Source organism: Bacillus rossius, chromosome 18, assembly GCF_032445375.1.
Source record: "Bacillus rossius redtenbacheri isolate Brsri chromosome 18, Brsri_v3, whole genome shotgun sequence".
Taxonomy (NCBI): domain Eukaryota; kingdom Metazoa; phylum Arthropoda; class Insecta; order Phasmatodea; family Bacillidae; genus Bacillus; species Bacillus rossius.
In genome coordinates, this window is record NC_086345.1 from 10,632,110 (window position 1) to 10,647,475 (window position 15,366).

The 15,366-nt window shown below is 49.0% G+C and overlaps 1 protein-coding gene across 1 annotated transcript; it reads right to left on the reverse strand.

Annotated features, from left to right (window-relative positions):
- Window positions 1–11,517: 11,517 nt before the first annotated feature.
- On the reverse strand, window positions 11,518–13,662 carry LOC134541372 (uncharacterized). The gene is made up of 3 exons (XM_063384795.1): window positions 13,352–13,662; window positions 12,624–12,843; window positions 11,518–12,057 (listed from the first exon to the last, which is right to left on the reverse strand). Exons 1-3 carry the CDS (start codon window positions 13,660–13,662, stop codon window positions 11,518–11,520), a joined length of 1,071 nt encoding a protein of 356 aa, XP_063240865.1.
- Between the last annotated feature and the right edge of the window lie 1,704 nt (window positions 13,663–15,366).

Here is a 15,366-nt window from a genome sequence, read left to right on the forward strand (position 1 = left end):
TGGCAGTGTAATTTTTACTATAGGTATTTACGTGAATATCATAATGTTAGAACAAGAAATTAAAAAAAATAAAAATTTTGGAGGACAGATGTACTGAATTATTTGTATTGAAAGATACACACATGTAGGCACTCCATCGTAAAATATATAAAACATGATATTTCTCATGTACCATTCAACTTGGGTGGGATGGTACGGTGGTAACATACCACTGAATTATGGTTCAAATACCATCTAGATTGTACGTCTGGCAACACTGCCGTGGGAACCATGGAGAAAACTCCCCATCAGAACTTGGACAGTCGCAACAGTTCTCATCCCTGGCCCGCCCAGGCCAGGTGCCAAGAGTGAGAACTATCTTTAGCTTGAAGGCTTCCATGAGCTTCATAGGAAAGTGTAAACAGGTGAAGTACATTCACGTGAACCTTCAACTGCGTGTAACACTATCCTTAAAAATACTAAAATACATTAAGCTGAGTAAATAGTGTTCAAAAGGGTAATCTAAAAATTATAGCCAAGGATGGATGCAAAGGTTAAATTAGCAATAAATGAATTTAATACATTTAATCCTGGGCAAAAGCCTCACGTAAAACCTTATACAAATTCATCATTCTTTCACATACAAGAGTAATACTGAGTATTTATTAATACTGATAGCAAGAAAAAGCAGCGGTACAAATGCCACGGCAAAATACGTGAACGCATATCTATGTTTTCTTTAGGATTAAATACTTGATAGAATACATGATAGAAACTTGTTAGATACTTGATGGATAGAAATTTTACAATTACGTGTTAACGCTTGCACACAGGGATAATGAATGTCGTTAACACAGACATGCCTCATTAGAGAATACAAAAGACGTTAAATGAACATGCAGGCGACCGCGGCCTAACCTACACTAGGCGGTATAAAGCTTACTGTAAAGCATGATAAAGCATGATATAAAAAGAAAACTCACAAATTAATACATTAAATACATTACGTAAAAACAAGTCCTAACGAAGACTGTAGACAAGACGGGGAGAAACGTCAAACAAACTATGCATGGTATTAATACAAAAACGAGCAAGGTAAACAATAAATGCCAAATAGAATTTAGACGGTGACGCCCGAAATAAGAATTTATAGTACAGCTATTACCAAGTACCGATTACATTACTGTAAGGGTCACCACCTTACAACACTTACGTGCATTCTCCCCGCTGTCACACTCTCTCTCTAAAGCAAGTATCTGACTACATGCTTAATTCACGACCAGCACCGACTGACTGCTAACGAACAAGAAGAGCCTTCAAGGCATTACACCTAGTTTTAATTAAGCAAGAGGGCGCCACGCGCATGCGCGGACACCTCACGAGGGGAAGTCAGACACAGCACTGGACGCAGAAAGGGGGGGGGAAGTAGGAAGGGAAGGAGCGCCGAAGCCCGCCGCGCGGCGCGAAGTTCAAGTGACGCGCACCGACCACTTCAAGCTGATCACAAACACAACCCAGTAAGGTTCTGCGAAGCTTCGAGAATGTCGAATCTCGAATCGAATCTTAGTTTAAAAAGATTCGTGCCATATTTCACTTACATAAACCATAAACACAAACATAATTTCCGTGCGTGCACACTGACAAAGGCACTTGTGTGGCATTAAATTCAATGCAACGAATTAATAATGTGTCGAATCAACCAACATTATTTTGCTCTTTCAGAAATAGCTATTCATCTCCTGCATAGCGTATTCATTTCCGACGACGCCAGTGTGTATATTACGTTATCCCGCATGTCAACAGCAGCTCTGGAAACAAAAGTCAGAGATAGTTTGCATCGCGCCCACCAGGATGCGCTAGTGATGATGACGAATCATGGCGGACACGCATTTAGAAAACACAGACGGGAATTACGTTAACAGGTTAAATAATCTTTCTAATAATAGAAAACATTACGGTTATTAGTTTTTAAAATCTTAAAAGAACTAAAATATAACTCCCATAATTATGACATCATTTAATAAGTCTGAAATGTTTTTAGCGCGTACTTAGGAATGTTACGACCATGACCAAAACCTCTTAAGCTCTTATGTAAACAATGCGGTACGAGATTTTTTTAAATTATCAAATTGTAAAACAAATTATTTTGATTAACAAAACAATCTTATGAAGAAAAAACGTTACTTATTTGAATAACGCTGTTTTCTTGAAACGAATTAAGTAGGGCTCTGCAGTGTTTGTCTAGATAGTTAAGACAAAACAATTTTGATTACTGTGTTTTTCGACTTTGCGTTAACCGTGTTTTTTGGTTATCCGTGGACCCATTACCCCAGCCGGATAATCGGGAGTCTACTGTATTTGGAGATGCAAGACTGACTATGTAATGCGCATACCGGCATACGTGAACAGCTGAGCTTCATCAGCATCATGTGATTAAAGTAGCGTGCAATATTCTTGTACACGAATGCCATAGCTGTGGTACACATACCCCAATACTCCGGGTGTACTACAGGTATCGTATGTAACAGCGTCCAACAGACACGACTCCCGTTGACGAAAGGCAACATAGTTATGGTACATTATGCTAAATTTGTGTTAGCATACCACAGAATGCGGACTTGTAAAATATCTTTTTGCGCAGTGTTTTGTAGTGACTTGAAACATTTACTGCCACATAATACCGGTACTATTGAATGTTAATATACTCTAATACATTAGTAATTCATGTTATTCACTTTTACTCAATTGCAGGACAACCAGAATCTACTTAATTATTTTTTACGTTGGCTCGGCCACGCTTGTCTACCCTAGCAGTATACCGTCTGCCGTGGCCATTGTTTTACTTTATTGGACATGGATACAGGACAGATTGCAATGGAAGCAGGGTGTCCACAAGGAAAAAATATTTCGTACCAACTTAGGCGAGAAAAAAGTACTAGATTAGAAAAAAAAGTACTAAATTATAATTTGTTATGGTTTTTAACAATTTAGGAAGTTATTATGACATTGCAATGCTCGAACTTAAATATCACACCACACACACACACAGTGGCGTAGCCAGGATTTGTGTATGGGGGGAGTTAAGAAGCATGCCCCCCCCCCCCTCCATCCCGTATTATAGCGGGGGGGGGGGGGGGTCCGGGGGTCCTCCCCCGGGAAAATTTGGATTTTAAGGTGTAAAATAGTGCTATTTTAGCAGTTTTCGGTACTTAAATTTAAACATTGTAATGGTAAAATTTTTATTAATTTTAATATGAAATTTGTTTGATTGATGAATAAGAAATTAATTAAAGATTTGGCGCTAAAGGGGGGGGGGGGGGGGGTTGAACCCCTAACCACCACCCCCCCCCCCCCCCTAGCTACGCCCCTGCACACACATACATTCCATAGTTTTTTAAAAATAATTACACTTAATAATAAAACATATTGAAGTTAAAATAATATTATTATATTAAAGAAAAATGTACTTGATCTGTACTAAACCACTAAAAATGTTATAAAAGTACAAGATCTAGTACGAAAGTAATAACTGTGGACACCCTGAATGGAAGACCAAAGTACCTCTGAGCCTGAATCCGTACAGAGCGGCAGCATCCAGCCAGAGATTGAGTAAAAACAAAACGAAAATTGAACAAGGCTCTGTGGAAACACTATGAAGTTGTGGATGAAAAAACAGCAATGTGCAAACATTGCAAAAAGAACATCAAAACTCCAACAAGTAATTATCTACTTTACCAAATATTGTGGTTATTTAATTTTTTTGTTAACTATAAGTGTGCAGCAACATAATATTTTAACCTTTTCTGTGCACCATGAATAAAAATTCAAACACAATATTAATGTTTTAATGAGTAATTGCTGGTATCATTGTTAGTTAATTTCGCTTAACTAAAATATCAATATTTATACTGGATGTTAAAATCTGTAAATTGTTTACATTTAAACTTTAACGTTAATGTGGTTTCAAAGTATATAGGTATTTTGTTTTTATGTAAAATTCATGCAAATATGCAATACATTGAATTATTGGATGTCTGACCTGGCCCTCTAGGTACAACAACGTGTCTTATTATTCAAATTCAAAGATGCCATGTAACTGAATATACAGAATACCTAGCTGAAAAAACTTCTCAGTCAAGTGTCAAACTTCAGCAGGGAAAAAATTCTCGATTCGAAAAAGATTCCAGGTTTGGGAATATTTAAAGATTCGATTCGTGATTCGATTTGAGACAAAAATCCTAGATTCGCAGAAGCCTACAACCCAGAGTAGCCATTCGCCCAGGAATATCTTTGCAAGTTTGTAGCACTTCTTTCCTCTCACTTAAATCAGTTTTGTTACTTGCAGTTATACAATCTTGTGAACTGTTTAAATTTATTCATTTATTTTTAATATGCCTATGAACTAAGAGGTATGCACAACATAAAGACAAAAACACTAAGGACACTTACACAAACATATTGTTACGTGTGTGCCAGGAGGCAAAGCCGCGACGCGTGCCAGGTACCTGAGCGGGCCTGCCAGCGAGCCTGGCCAGCGGCCCTGCTTGGGTGTTGACGTAACGCGTGCCCGGCTAACCATCCCCCTCCGCTCCCCGCTTCCTGCCCCGCCGGGGACTATTGTCACTGACACTTTAAGCGACCTGGGAACTCTGCAAATTTCCCGAGGCCGCCGCACGGAGTGGTGCAAATAAACCCCACCTTTCTGGAATTTTTCGGGCGTTGGGTCAGCCTAGGACGATGCGACACGTCACAACCGCTCTCGTCCCTTCGAGAAGGACACCATGGAGATATAAGCGATGACGCCGGTCTCCGCATGAGTTCCGAGCCAGTTCCGAGAGATCTGCGGTGATGGGAAGAGCGACATCGGCGAAGACTGAGACCCTCTCGAGAGTGGTGCGATGCGGAGCGATGGGATCGAGAGAGAAATGAGTGGTGTAAGACTGTGTGTGTGTGTGTCTGTATATACAGGTGCGGGGTAAGGGGTGAACCACTGTTGAGCCTCGCTCCAGTGAGGAGTGCGAACATTGGAACTTGACAGACATTAATTGACTTGCGAATAAACATTTTTTAAGTGCCATTGATTGGTAATTGGACATTTTTAAATACATACAATTATTTATTAGTAATGTAAATATTAGTAGGTAATTAATAAAACTTAATTGGGCAATTTTACGAACCCAGTTCCCCTGCATAGGTCGTAACATTTTTGGTGTCAGAAGTGGGATAGTCCTAATTTTATAATTTATATTTTTGGTATTAAAATTAGTATTAGGATCTGTAGTTAGTTTTGAGTGTAGTAGTCATAAAGTTAGTGTTAGTTTTTAGTAGAGGTTTAGTTAGCTCATAGGGAAAATTACAATTCAGTTCATAGGATAGCAGTGATAGGCTGGTAGTTTGTGGACACGAAAGATGACGATCGACGAATGTAAAATCATTATGGCCTTCTTGGCCGAAATGAACAATAAAATACAGGAAATGAAGTGGCCAAGAGGAGATGAAGAATGAAATGAAGAACTGTCAAAAGGAGGTGAATGCCATGAAGTCCGAGATAGAGGACATCAAGAAGAGATGCGAAATGAAATACCTAGTTGCTGCCCAATAAGAAATGATGAAGAAGATTGACAGAACAAGCAACCCAGTTAAGACGGTAAAGTACAGAGTTTGGAGCAGCAACTTGCCATATAGGAGCAACAGTTAGCTGAACATGAAGAACTGATGGTGCAACAGCTAGCTCAGCTCGAGCAGACCACTGAACAGCATTTTGCAGCTGTATCCGAGGAATGCTTTCGGATGGGTTAAGGTAGAGGGAACATCCGACTGCCACTCAAATTTCAAGCCGCCCACCTTCGATGGTCAATCTTCATGGACAGTGCACAGAAGACAGTTCGAGGCAGCTGCAGAAGTAAATGGTTGGGGTGAGGACGAAAAGGCTATGGCACTTGTCTTGGCCCTGCGAGGATCTCCACTAGAGCTGTTGTAGATAGTACCAGTTACAGACCAGAAAGACTATGGAGTATTGGTAGAGTCTCTTGAGCTGAGGAAAGGCGACGACACATGGGCCATGAAGACACGTCAACAGAGATCTTCAGAAACACAACGAGAATTGGAAGCCGACATTGAGCGACTCGTGCACCACGCCTGCCCAGAAGCACCAACAGAGTTCCTCCAGAAGCTCACCTTCAGTGCATTTATAGACGTACTCGGAGGTGCAGAGGTTCAGCAAACTGTTCGTTTGGCCCGGCAAGAGAAGAGCCTTGGTCAATGCCCTGGAAATCGAGGCAGCACGCAGTGCCTTGAGGAACACTAGCATCAGGCCAAGGAGAGCTGGACTGGAGACTCACAATAGAGCAAATGCCAGAAACAACACAAATGAAGTATACATTCTCAGGGCATTGAATAAGCTGCTGAATGACACTTCAAGTAATCAGATAAGAAGAGCGGTTAGGTGCCCACTGTGCTTCATTTGTAATTAAATTGCTGTATTCACAATTTTTCTTATTATTGGGCATCAGGTAATTAGTATTTTAGTTTAGCAATATTTAAACACAATTTTTGTTGATTTAATCTGGAATCCTAAACCATTATTTATATTTTTTATTACATATTTTTGAACTGCAAATCTTTTCATTATAGATACATACAGCAAGGTTTTTATTTTAATACGTGGACCCCACTTCACTGGGGTCCACCTCAATAACATGATTTAATCATAAAATTAAAAAAGCACATAAAAAAACAATGCATGGCACTGGTGTGCTGGAAAGTGATGGAAAATGGTGAAAAGTGGTGAGGCTGGTCTCAGCCTTTAACTTGGGTTCTTGTGAGTTTGGCCGCTTGTTGGGTGGTGTTGCTGGGAGTGCACTGTACGATGATGGTGTCGTGCAGCTGATGGAGGCTGCACGATGGTTCGGAAATGAAATGATATCTGGCGGTGGGGAAGGTGGTGGTGAACAGAGTGGGGTCCCTTGGAGCTATTGGTTGACGTGGTGGCAATTTGGATGGTGAAGAGGAGAAGAGAGATAATGGTGCCCTGGGGGATGCCGGTCTAGATGGCGCGAGAGGCGGAAAGCGTACTCTCCACTCGGACCTGGAAGGTACGGCCCCCTAGGAATGAGCAGAGAAGGCTCTTTTGATGAGGGGGGGGGGGGGGGAGAGAGAGAGTTGTGAGGCGGAAAGGCGTTGGATGAGTTGGGAGTGGGACACAGAGTCAAATGCCCTGGCGAGGTCGAGGAGCAGCATGCCCTTGTGTTTCCGTCTGACGAAACCCTGGACCACCAGAAGCTCCACCCGGGTAAAGGCATGGGTGGTCGATTGGTGGACTGGTGGTAGTCGGGAATGTGGGCGGAGTGGCCACAGAGATGGTCTCGGCGAGTGTGGGGACATTAGCATCGAGGCCATCGAGGGAATTGAAAGGAAGCGTGAAGTCGAGGGAGTCGGAGAGGGAGCATTGAAATGCATCCCAGACCACCTTGGAGAAGTCATAGTGAAGGAGGTGATGGTTGGTGTGGGGAGAAAATGGAGGTAACCAAGGACAGGCTGATGATCCGAGGCACCGGTAGCGAAAGTGGCATGGTCGTTTTATGAGGGGGGGAAAGGGGGGTGAAGGCGACACTGACACTGGGTTAATGGTTGTGTTGGGTAGTGAAGAATATCATTTTAGGGGGCACATAGAGGGAGAGTTTAGTATGCTGGAGGAGTTGACAGATGAAGATTCTGTGGAAATTGGTCGCGATGCATCCCCAGTAAGTATGGGTCCTCTGCCGAGATGAGCATCGAACCGACCTAGTGCCACAATGTTGGCGGCAAGGAAGGCGGATTTGGGCGGAATATAGAGGGAGACCAAGGTCAGGTAGTAAGATAGACCATAAAGATGCACAGACACAGTCTCTGCCATAGAGGAGGTAGGAATTTGACAATGATTATGGGAAACGATGTTCCGGATGAGGAGCCACATACCACCGCCCCCTCTCCGAACATCTAGGTCGAAACGATGGACGGCATAACCTGGGACAAGACATCAGGCGAGTGCTCCTGGATGAGGTGCAGTAGTCGGGGAACTTCGGGAACATGTTCCAGATAAGGATCTTAACGGGGGAAAGCGGAATTCTTTGATGAAACACAAAAGCGCTTGAAGAACCACTTCAAATTTCTCGAAAAGTTGTGGGCCTGGGATAGAGCAGTTATAGTGATTCGGATGAATGGAAAATATCACCTGAAAATTGAGATGAGGTCCTTGATCATGGATGAGGTAAAGGTATTATCTAATGATATTATGTGTGCATGTGATGAATAGTCATCGCTTCGAATTGAGCAGTAGGTAGAGGAAGTGGGAGCTCGTAGAGACTGCGTGTTGGTCCGTAATTCCAGGAAGATCTTGGGGTCAGTTAGTGTCGGAGCAGTCGGTATTTGTAAGTTCGTCTCAAGTTTGATGCCCCGGCTGCGCAGTGGGTGTCGTCGAATATATATGCTTGAATGATGTTGTAGTTGGTTAATGTCGCGAAGTTCGCCTCGCCATTAACACACTTCTTTGTCGTCTTGGTGCACTCCAGAAACCAGTGGGACCCAGCAAACTTGAAGCAGACCAGTCGTTGTTAGCAATGGTTGTATGGGATGGCCACTTTGCTGGCACCAGTAGCATTGTGGGACCCACCCAGAGCCACAGTATTTCTCGACCACGACCACCCAGCAGCTCAGGGATCTGAGTTTGAGGAAGGGAGCCATCTCCCTGAGGTGTGTGGTATTGATGGGCAGGTTCATGTCCAGGAGGGCATTGTATGCTTCCTCAGGTTTGTGGAGGAGGGGGAGGGATTTCAGGACCAGGCGGTCAGTTTTCTCGCCCTGGCGAAGGTGGGTGAGGTGCTTGTAAAGGAGAGTGTAGTAATGAAAATAGAGGTGTAAAAGGAGGTGCGACCGTCGATGGAGGAGTAGGACAACTTGCCGGTGAGATGTGATTGGAAGCGTTCACCGAGGGCGAAAGGACTGGCGTCGATGGGGAGTCGGCAACAAATGGTAAGAATTCGGGAAGACTGGGAGGAAGCTGGGGCAGCATGTGGGTGCGTGGGGTGTTGGTATTGGGACAGTTGGTGACAATTTTAAAATTATCAACGGTAGGGCACCCTCTCCCGCTCAGGGATACCTGGTGACATGTCTGTATTGTTGGTTTCAGCCGCCTGATAGCACTGGGGACTCCCTGTTTTGCCACCGGGCCATGGGCAGTTCGGGTTTTGGCCTCTTGGTGCGGGTGTTGTGGGCCGGTCTCCTGCATAGTCCTCCAGGAAGGGGGGGTTGCGGTGACTGTCGGTGTGGTCCGATGGGTAGTTCTTCCTCCGGGTCGCTCACATACATTGTGAAAGTGGCTCCTTCTAGGGGCGCAAGGTGGCCCCAGGTACCGCGAGTGGGCGACTCCAGTGTTTTTGGGTCTAGCTCCTCCAGCTCAGTCACGACTGGTAGGGTGGGCGGCATGCCATCAGCTTCGGGCTCAGATTCCTCTGCTGAGACATCTGTGATGCTGAATTGCCCCAGGTTTTCTTGTTGAGGCTGCGGTCGGCACGGGGTTAGTACGTCGGGTAGTTCGCTATTTCTCACAGCGGAGGGTGTTTGCGGTTCATCCGGTTCCCTCTGTGACCTCGTGTCGACGGATGGGCAGTTGGGAGTCGGTGTCCCCGGGAGCCTGTCTCCTGGGAGTGGGGCGAGTCGTAGGTAATCCCGGTGTATTTTCTTCACTCGGCGCCCGCCTAGGCATACCTGGTATGTCGTCTGGCCGAGCAATTTCTGAACGGTGAAGGGCCCGCCCTATCGCGGGGCTAACCCCGCGCAGTAATTGCGAGGGGCAGCTAACAACGGGTGGACCCGGACATAGACTTGATCCCTGGCCCGCACCCCAGGAGAGGGTTGATTTGTTATAGGTGTGATCTCCTGCACGTATGCCCATTGCCTCTGGCGTGCGCCCTCGTGTGCGAGGTTGCGACGCTGGGCCCGTTCCTCCAAATCTTCCGCTGTGTGCGGAACCCCATGAGTGGTCCACTCCCCGGGTAGTGGCAGGTTGCGCCCCTGGACCATCTCGGCGGATGTCATACCGGTGGCAGCGTTCATCCGGCGCCGGACACAAAAGAGTGCGTCAGTGAGGTATTGGTCTCACTGGGAATGGTCCTGGCCCAAACGGATGCAGAGTTGTACTTTCAGCTCCTGGTTCCTGCATTCTGTGGGGTTGGCCCGCGGGTGGTGGGCAGGTGTAGTGTGGTGCCGGATTTGTTGCTCTCCACACCAGGATTTCCAACACCGGCCCAGGAACTGACTGGCATTGTCCGTGAGAACCGACTGTGGGTAGCCCCAGCGTGGCAGGAACTCTGTGCTCAAGATCTTGGTGATCGTGGCCGCCCGCACTTTCCGACATGGGTAGGCCTCCGTCCAGCATGTAAATAGGTCGGTTACTACGAGGATGAAGCGGTGTCCTCTAGGAGTTCGTGGGTAAGGGCCCATCACATCGAGCGCTAGTGTTTGTAATAACGTGGTGGGCTCACAGGGCTGCTGTTGTTTCTCCCCATCTCGTCTTCTAGCCTTCCGCGACTGGCATATCTCACACTCACGCACGTAATCTCGTACATCGCAGGTAACTCCGGGCCAGTGGTAGAACTGACCCACTGCCCATCGTGTTTGGTCAGTACCTGGGTGGCCGGCCAAGTCATGGTCATGGTGGAAACGTAGCACAGCCTCCCGTGCCTCGGGTGGTACATATGTTTTCCACTCGATATGTTCCCCGGGTGCTCGGTTCATCAATGTCCCATCCTAGGTACTCCAGGTCTCCTGATCTCCTTTGGTCACCTGCTGGCATCGACGGGCAGCTTCTGGTGAGACTTCTTGTGCCTCTAGTACCCGTCGGTGGATGTCGTTCGAGGTACACGGAGGATCGCCCTCTTCCAGTGTGTCGGCTGTTATCCGAGTGCAAGTCGCATCTGGGTGAGATAGCCTGTCTCGGCTGTTGGGGGACAACATGTCTTCCCACTCTTCTGGGTCGATCAGCTCATTGCGCTCGTCTGGCTCACGGGACAGCAGGTCGGGCAGCTGGTTGTCTGCTCCGGGGACGTGTTCGACGTTGAAGTCGAAGAATTGTAAGAACAATGCCCACCGGATCAGTTTGCCCTTCCTTCCCAGCATTGTATGCAACCAGGTTAGGCACTGGTTGTCTGTGCGAAGTGTGAAGGACTTCCCTTCCAAGTGTGGGCGGTACTTCTTCATCGCCCACATGACAGCCAGGCACTCCTGCTCGTTACTACGATAACGACATTCTGCCGAGCCGAACTTCAGGCTGGCATAATCTATAACTTGCCGACCCCCATGCTGGTCCAGGTGGAACAGCACGGCCCCTACCCCCAGGGTACTGGCGTCGGTCTGCAAGTACAAATGACGCTCTGGGTCGACCTGTGCCAGAGTATGGCATTGTGTAAATACCATTTTGACCTGGCTGAATGCTTTCTGAGCAATTGCATCCCACCGGTAGCGGTGTTGTGGGGACAGGAGATCAGTCAGGGGGGCAATGATTTAAGAGAAGTTCGGCACATAACTCCTCAGCCAGTTGACGAGGCCGATGAACCGCTGCAATTGCTTGCGGGTCCGGGGAACCTCGGCCTCTGCGATTTTCCGCAGGTGGCTGGGCTGTGGGCGGTTGCCCGCTGCATCCACGACGTGTCCCAAGAACTCGACTTTTGAAGCGCCGATGTGGCATTTGAGCGAGGCTACCGTTAAGTGGTGAGTGGCCAGCCACTCCAGGACGAGTGCTAGGTGTTGGACATGGTCTTCCCATGTCTCAGAAAACACAATTACGTCGTCCAGGTAGGCCATGGCAAACTGCCCCAAATAGCCCTCCAGCACTCGTGTCATCATTTCCTGGAATGTTGCAGGCGCGCACTTAAGGCCGAAAGGCATGGCTCTAAACTGGAAACTCCACCCATCCGGGATGGTGAAGGCCGTCTTTTCCCTGTCCCCATGCCGTATGGGCACCTGCCAGTAGCCGGCCTTCAGGTCAAGGGTGCTGAACACCTTGGCCCGTCCTAGCCCAGCTAAGGCGGCCTCGACACTGATCTGAGGGGGGAGGGAGCACTGACGGTGATGACGTTCAGGGGCCGGAAGTCGACCCAAAATCGTAATGAGCCATCCTTCTTGGGGGCCAACACCACACATGAATTGTAGTGACTACTGGATGGCTCGATGACGCCATCTTGCAGCATCTCTGACACCTGCTCCCAGATGGCACGCTGCTACCTGAAGCCATACCCGCTAGGTGGCTGGTGGATAATTCGATCATGGGTGGTGGAGATCTGGTGTTCCGCTACTGTGGTGCGTCGGAGTGGGCTGGCCGTGGCGAACACACCCTGCCTCTCGCAGAGTACCTGTTCTATGGCGACTTGATACTGTAGAGGGACATCGTGGTGTAACTGTCTCAGAGTCAGCAGCTCACTAGGTGGTTCAGGTGTGAAGCCTATGCCATACACTGTGAACCGTTTCGGTATTCCCACATGGACGCGGGCCGACTTTAGCTCCACTACAGCATCATGTTCTGCTAGCCATGCTTGTCCCAGGACAAGGACCTCGTGTAAATTCTCCACAACAAGGGCAGTCACTGTGGTAGTAAGGTCCCAAAGGCTTACTTCAATCTCCGCCTGGCCCACCGTCACTCCTGGTCGTGTGGTGGTCGCTAGGCGCAGCTCCGCATGGTGAAGCCGGAGCGCCCCTGGTGGTACGAGGCTCGGGGTGATGAACACATGGCTGGCGCCTGTGTCCACCAGCGCTGCGGCCCGCAAGCCATTCACCTCCACCGGTATGCGCAGCAGGTGGTCTTGCAGTTGGAACAGCTGGCCCAGGGTTGGCCTGGGGCCAGTTGTGCTCCCAGTAGCCAGTGGTGCCTCCAGTGGTGGGGCAGTTGGTGCCCGGGAGAGTGTTGTGGCAGGTGGTGCCGATGATGTTAATGGTGCTGGGTCTGTGGTACGTGTTGCCGGCATGGCTGGTGGTGCGGATGGTGGTCTTGTGGGGGGGGCGGGCTCCTCAGTTCCGCGCCCCCGGTGGCCCGTTTCCCGATGAGGTTGTCGTCGGGTGCTGGCGTTGTGATGGAGGGAGGGGGCACTCACGATGCCAGTAGTATGTTCCGCTGGGACAGTCTCGTTGGCACTGTGGTGGCCGGTCATATTCACGTGGCTGCGAGTGTTCACGGTAGCCCTGTGGGTTGAGAGCCATTGGTGGTGCTGTCGCGCCCTCGATGGCCCGCTGTCGTCTGGGTGGGGTTTGCCACTCGGTTTTCCTGACTGATTGGTTTGTCGGCCGGCTGCACTGTGTTGTGAAGTGGCTGCTGTTTGCCCGCTCTGGGGCTGGTGCACCTCGCCGCCAGATTTTCTGCAAGTTCTTCTCCGTGGCCACTGCCTGCTGCACGTAGTCTTCTACTGAGAGGTGTTGGCTGCTGTGGAGAAAAGGCTGGAGCTCGTCACGTAGTAGTGTGGTGATGGTCGGGAGCGCAGATGTCAGATCCGTGTTTGGGGCGATCCGCCGGAACAACTGTACTTTGTGGGCGATGAACAGCTCCACTTGCTCCTCGTCCCGCTGATGTTCCCCGTAGAATTGGGATGTGCAGAGTACTATCGCTTGGCCGATGTTAAACCGCCATGTGAGCCGGTCAACGAACTCGGGCCATGGCATGTTGAACTGGCCCCAAAGGCTCCACCACTGCTGTGCGGCGCCTCGTAGCTGTTCGCTCGTCCGTTGCGCCCACTCGTCAACCGGTACCCTCGCTCGCGCCAAGCGTACGTTGCACTGTCGCAGGAAGGCCCTTGTGTCTTCATGTGATAGTCCGCTGAAATCCGGTAGCGTGGTCCTTCCAGCACTCATCTCCACATGTGGTGCTGCTACCCATGGTGGGCTCAGTTCGACCAGTGGTGAGTACTGTTGCATGGGCGTCTGTTCGGAGCCGTACTAAGCGCAGTTTTTATATAGTGTTGGTTTCGTGTCGACGGTTGGTGTCCCGGTGGAGGGGTTACCAGTGTTTGGGTTTCCTTGGGTTGGTTGCCAAGGAAGTGGTGGCTTCACCTCTGTCTCCCCTCTCCAGATGGGGTTCCCTGGTATGTCCCAAGCATTGGCCACGGTCTCACATTTGGTTGGGACTTTTCCCATGTCCGGTGCACATAGGCACGTGTTGTGCCATGGTAATGTTCCTGTCAGTAGATCCATGTTTTTTGGCAAGGAGCATTTCGCACAGAAAATGGTCATTGTGTGGGGTAACATTGTGTTGGTGTTACTATCAGATCTGAAGTGATGGTCAGTCGAAAATGTTTAATAAAAAGTTTAAATTACTTTTAGCATTGGAATCTTTAAGAATCAAAACTAATGGAGTGGTGTTTGGTGTATTTTTTGATCATAGTTGTTTGTAACATGGTCGTGCGCTCGCACTCTGAAACGAGGGGAGGCGTGGTGGCCCCTTGCCCGGACGACCGCACAAAGAGGAGAGTGATAACTCGGGGGGAGGGGGGAAGTGGGAGGTTGGGTTGTGCTGTAGTTGTCTGCGCACGCAGCGTCGAGGAAGGAGTGTGGGCCGCTGCCCGGACAATCGCACAAAAGGGAGGGCGATAGCTGCCCGGACAATCGCACAAAAGGGAGGGCGATAGCTGCCCGGACGATCGCACAAATGGGAGGGCGATAGCTGCCTGGATAACCGCACAAAGAGAAGGGCGATAGCTCCGACAGGTGTTGGGTCGTGACGCAGGCCAGCTGCGTCGCTCGCTCTGCTGGAAAGTTGCGTGGGTGGGGAGGGATGCTTTTCGTTCGCTGCGCTGGTCGCGCCGGCCTGTCTGACCCTAATCACGTCGAGCGCACGAAATGGCCGTTTCCCGCATACCACTCAGCTTGGATGTTGAAAATTTGCTGTAGAACACTGAAATTTTCTTGATTTTTGCCACACACAGGGGCGCCAAATGCCGTCGTCCCGATAACGGAGGCTGCGTTAGCGAATGAGCCTAGTAGGGAAGTCGGCTGGTATACTGTTCGGTCCGGATGGGCGCCAGGCTAGCTTGCACCTAGGCCACGGTGGGTGTGGGTCGTCAGCCCCTGTGCAGCTCACTAGGCTCGCCAGCGGTGTGGAGTTCGCGTCCGGAAAACACTCACATATCTCACTATTCGCGTCTCATGTCTCGCGGTCTCACGTCTCCCGGAGTCTCACAGGGTTACACTTCCGTCCTTGGTCGCGCGCAGGCGAAGACTGACTAGTGATGGTAACTGCGCGGAGGAGGGGTGTAAGGGTGCGTTCCGCCAGCTGGGGCTGGTGCTGGCGGGGTGGGGACCGGGCTTTACTGCCCACGGAGGTACGATGTCAAAGTGAATGATAATGGGTTCTACTTGGCACAGTCTGCA